At 39.5% G+C, this 5242-nt stretch overlaps 1 protein-coding gene across 1 annotated transcript; it reads left to right on the top strand.

The window, feature by feature from the left end:
* Positions 1-248: 248 nt before the first annotated feature.
* LOC150050821 (olfactory receptor 1-like) lies at positions 249-1211 on the top strand. The gene has a single exon (XM_090351479.1). The coding sequence runs from the start codon at positions 249-251 to the stop codon at positions 1209-1211; it is 963 nt and encodes a 320-aa protein (XP_090207605.1).
* Positions 1212-5242: the final 4031 nt, after the last annotated feature.

Below are 5242 nucleotides of genomic sequence, written 5' to 3'. Positions count from 1 at the left end.
AAACCAATGCATTTTTGCAACTCAAAGGAATAAACAAAGTGTGCAAAGACAGAGTACTGAAAATATGTTTAAGACAAAGAAATGTAAAAAAAATACTCAGATCATACACATTCAGAGTTTAGGAATTATAACGATTTTGGTGATGTTGCTACCAGTCATTATTGAACTTGTCACTATTCATGAACCGAGAAATAAATCCAGATTTTAAATGGCGATTACCTTCTCTTAAAAGATACCAGAGTGAGAATATGACAGAATGGAACCAAACCCTCATCTCAGAGTTCCTCCTCCTGGGCCTGCCCATCAAACCTGAGCACCGATCCCTGTTCTATGTTCTGTTTCTGACCATGTACCTCGTCACTGTCCTGGGAAACTTCCTCATCGTGGTCCTCATTCTACTAGACCCCCATCTCCACACACCCATGTACTGGTTTCTCAGCAACTTGTCTTTGTCTGACCTCTGTTTCTCCTCTGTCACAATGCCCAAACTATTGCAGAACCTGTGGAGCCAAGTTTCAGCCATCTCCTACGCAGGCTGCCTGACACAAATATACTTCCTCTTCTTTTTTGGAGATCTTGAGGGCTTTCTCCTCGTGGCCATGGCCTATGACCGCTATGTGGCCATCTGCTTCCCCCTGCACTACAGCAGCCTCATGAGTCCCAAGCTGTGTGTGGGTCTGGTGGCGCTGTCCTGGGTGCTGACCTCGTCCCACGCCTTGCTGCACACCCTGCTCGTGACCAGATTGGCTTTCTGTGAAGATAATATGGTCCCTCGCTTTTTCTGTGACATATCTGCTCTGCTGAAGCTGGCCTGCTCCGACACGCGTGTGAATGAGCTGGTGATATTCATCATGGGATGGTTTATAATTGTCACTCCATTTCTACTCATCATCACGTCTTATGCACGAATTGCCATTTCTATCCTTAAGGTCTCTGCTGGGGGTATCCATAAGATGTTCTCTACCTGTGGCTCTCACCTGTCTGTGGTGTCCCTGTTCTATGGGACAATTATTGGTCTTTACTTATGTCCATCAGGGGGTAACTCTATTGTGAAGGAGACTGTATTGACTGCGATGTACACAGTGGTGACCCCCATGCTGAACCCCTTCATCTACAGCCTGAGGAACAGAGACATGAAGGGAGCTTTGAGAAGAATACGTTGTAAAAGGATAAAATCTCCTCTACCTATGAGAGTAACACTTGGAATTTGAACATAATCTTATCCAGTAACTATATTAAGAATGGAATTTTATTCTAGGTTAAAATAATCTCACTTGAACTGGGAGTTTGGCCTAGTGGTAGAGTGCTTGCCTAGCATGCAGGAAGACCCAGGTGTGATTCCTCGTTACCACATACACAGAAAAAAGCCAGAAGTGGTGCTGCGGCTCAAGTGGTAGAGCTCTAGCCTTGAGAAAGTCCAAGGACAGTGCTCAGGCCCTGAGCTCAAGCCCAGGACTGGCAAAAAAAATCTCACTATGACAGCTTCTTTTAAAAGGGCATGCTTGGGGCTGGGAGTTTGGCCTAGTGGTAGAGTGCTTGCCTAGGACCCAGGTCCAATTCCTTGGTCCCACATACATAGAAAAAGCCAGAAGTGGTGCTGTGGTGAGAACTCTAGCCTGAGAAAGCCCAAGGATAAGTGTTCAGGCCCTAAGTTCAAGCCCTAGGCAAAAAAGGGCATGCTTAATTATGTAACTTAAGGGTAGGGACACGAGGGGGCAATTGGTAACAGCAATCAAGAAGCATTGTACTCATAACCTGATATGTGGAATTGTAGTCTCTCTGTACAAGTATATAATAATAATAATAATAATAGTAGTAGTAATAATAACTATGTAGGTGTATACAAATGTATTAACAGAAATATGGTAGATTCAAAGGAGAACTCAAATAGTGTCATTCCTTAGAAAGGCAAAGTCAAAGTTCAACAAAAGAAACACCAAGAAACAGGTCCTTGAACAGAAAGGTATGGATGGAGTCTAGGGGAAAGGTAGATGAGTGAAGAGGAGAAGAGGGAGAGGGTGCAATCAAGAATTCAATGTATAACCTACAAAATTAAGTAAGTGAGGGAAGGGGTGAGTAAGCAGGGATGTGTGAGAATGTTGAAAGGAGTGATATTGAGCAAGATGCATATATTCATTAACCGCTTTGTTAAGTGACAATTCCTTCGTACAACTACTTAAAGAGAAAAAATTACAAAAATGAAAACAAGCATGCTTCATAACTCTCCAATATGAGGGATTGCTCTGTAGTCTTTGTGATCTGGCTATGTGCTCTTCTTTATTCTGCCAATGTGGTCATGGGAAGCTGTAGTGTGAGAGCTACTGTTCAGTGAACTTAAATTTCTTATATCCTTAAGTTAGCCCAGCATTTTATCATTTTATCCAGACTTCTCCTCGGTTGGGCACCATGATGCGTCATTTTAAAACAGGGCTTCATAATCTTAGTCGTCAATCAATAACATCTGTGTATCTCAGCATCACAATCTCCTTTTAATTTCTATATCTTATTTCTAAAAATTTTTGACAACATTGGATCTCTTAATTTCTCTGTAATGTTTATTTCTTATATGTGTACATTATTATTTTGACCTGTCTTGATTTGAGTCAAACTTTTAATCCTTTTTAGTGCAGTCATTGGTATAATTTTGTCTCTACAATGAATCAATAGCCAGAAACCTGTACATTTACTTCCTTGGTGCGGTAGAACAAAGCTAAAGATAGTCTAGTAAAGGGTCTGATTAAGAAAATTGTATCTTTTATAATTAGTATTTTGAATTTGCCAAGTTCCATGTGCATAAAAAGCACATAGCACTTTTTTTGTATCACTCTTGCCGATGGGAAAAATATGAGGTGAATCATTTTTACCACAACACAGTGTCAATAGTTGATTATCACTAAGTTGACAGAAAAATGTGTTTTCCAATTTCTTCTTTCAAACTAAGGTGAATATGAAATGAGACAGGTTTCCAAGGTTTGCCCATTTGCTTCTTAGACCACTAATTAACAGCACCGCAACCCAGAGCCCATCCTTTCATCTCCTCATAGACTCTGCTGATCACATCTCCAGGCAAATCCCAGACATCCCCCCAGAGCCTCTCCTCATTCTTCTCATCTACTGAATGATATTTTCATTTGTGGTTCAACCTCATCATGCATGACTGTGAAGCACAGGTTCCACTCAAAGCTTAGTTGCCCTTTATCTCATTTCCTAATAAGCCACATCACTGCCAACTCGGTTAATCTGAACAATCACTTCTGTAAGTGCAGCTCTGTATTCAAAAATCACATGCACTGGAAATACAAGGGGAGTCACAGAAATCGAGAGACAAATCGAGGCTGAACAAGTGCAGCAATGATCCTTATTGAACACTACGTGGAAAATGAAGCATACAATATGTGTGGATGGAATGGGAGGAAAAAACTGAGAGAGAATGAGGAGAAGGGGTGATATTGTGCAAAAAGAAATGTACTCTTTTCTTGACTTGTGTAACTATAATCTTTCTGTGAATCATCTTTATAATAAAAATGAGCACATGAAAAACATATAACTGTTCACAGAATTTGTCATTAATGCCTTTCCATGGAATATTGCTTGGAAATATTGGTTATTCTCCATGTTAAGTAAGATCAACTCATAATAATCTCTAAATATTGGTGTCATATTAAGGCAAAATTATCAATGACAGCATAGAAGATTTATTTAATTAAATTACTTCATGAAACCACTAAAATGGAAAAAGAGTGGCTACTCAGTAGCATTGTAAACAAGGTGCAAGCACTAATCCTCTGTTGGATGAATCTCCATTCCATTGGCTTTCTCTCCACTGTTGACTCTTTGCTGTGCCCTGTTCAAATTTGATGTAATCCTATTTATTTGTTCCTACTCTTGTTTGCTGCTCTTAGTTCCTGCTCTTGTTTCTTATTCTGAAAGACCTTCACTAAGCCAAGGTCTACTTTCCTTTATTTTCCTCTAGTAGTTTCAGAGATTTAGGCCTTATCTTAAGGTCTTTGATCCATTTTGAGTTGATTTTTTTTGTGTGGGCTATAATTTCAATTTCTGCATGTATCAACTTTCTCAGACTGTCTTATTTTCTGGTGTATGAATTTTTATGCCTGTGTGAAAAATCAAATGACCATATCTACTTAGGCTTAGTTCTGGAACTTCTGTTCTATGTGTGAATGTGTTCAATGCATATCTGTTATTATGGCACCATCCTGTTATTATCCCTATGGCTCTGTAGTATACTTTGAATTCAAATATTAAGATACAGCCAGCATTGTTCTTGTTTAGGATGTTTTTGGCTGTACAGGGGCTTTTTGCTTCCATAGAATTTTAAGATTGCCTTTTCTATTTCTGTGAAGATTGTCATTGGGACTTTGATGGGAATTGAATTGAATTTATAGGTTGCGTTCAGCAGTATGATCATTTTAGCAATTCTTTGTCTTTTCTTCCAATTCTCTGTTTTGAACTCAGGGCCTGGGCACTGTCCTTGGACACCTTTTGCTCAAGGCTAGCGCTCTGCCACTTGTACCACTTCCGGCTTTTTCTGATTATGTGGTACTGAGGAATCAAACCCAGGGCTTCATGTATGCTAGGCAAACACTCTACCACTAAGCAACACTCCTTGCCCCCTTTTAGCAATTCTTAATGTCAGCCTATAAACATTGGCTATCTACTTCTTCTAGAGTCTTCTATATTTGCTCGTTTTCATTCTTTATAGTTTTCCTTCTAAAGGTCTTTAATATCTTTGGTAAAATTATATCCACACATCTTTTAAGCTGCTCTTCATGGCATTGCTAAAATTTCTTTTTTCAGAAAGCTAACTTTTGATGTATAAAAGAGGCTAGTGATTTTTGTGTGCCAGTGTTGCATTCTGCTGCAGCATAGGCAAATGTTATTGAGGCTCTTGAGATTAAAGAAGAAGACACAGTAGCTATGTGGTGAGCAGATCCCTGTCATCCTAGCAAAAATATCCTGGGAGATATAGTGAGAGGCCATCTTGAGAACTCCATTAAAAATAGAAATTATGTCATTTTTCTGGAAAAATTGGAACATGGTTGCAATTTGAGATGATTGTTTTAAATGAGATAAGCCAGTCTCATCAAGACAACCATTGCATGTTTTCTGTCATTTGTGAAAGCTGGAGAGTGGTGTGGAAACTAAGGACTTGAAAGGAGAAGGATGAATAGGAAAGAGGAGAGAGGAGAAGGGAAAGGGAAGGGGAATACAATATAGTCATAGA

The sequence above is a fragment of the Megascapheus bottae genome, chromosome 17 (genome assembly GCF_031878675.1).
Source record: "Megascapheus bottae isolate mThoBot1 chromosome 17, mThoBot2.hap1, whole genome shotgun sequence".
Lineage (NCBI taxonomy): Eukaryota > Metazoa > Chordata > Mammalia > Rodentia > Geomyidae > Megascapheus > Megascapheus bottae.
Note: the sequence above shows the minus strand (reverse complement) of the source record. Positions and strands in the feature narration are given on the sequence as shown.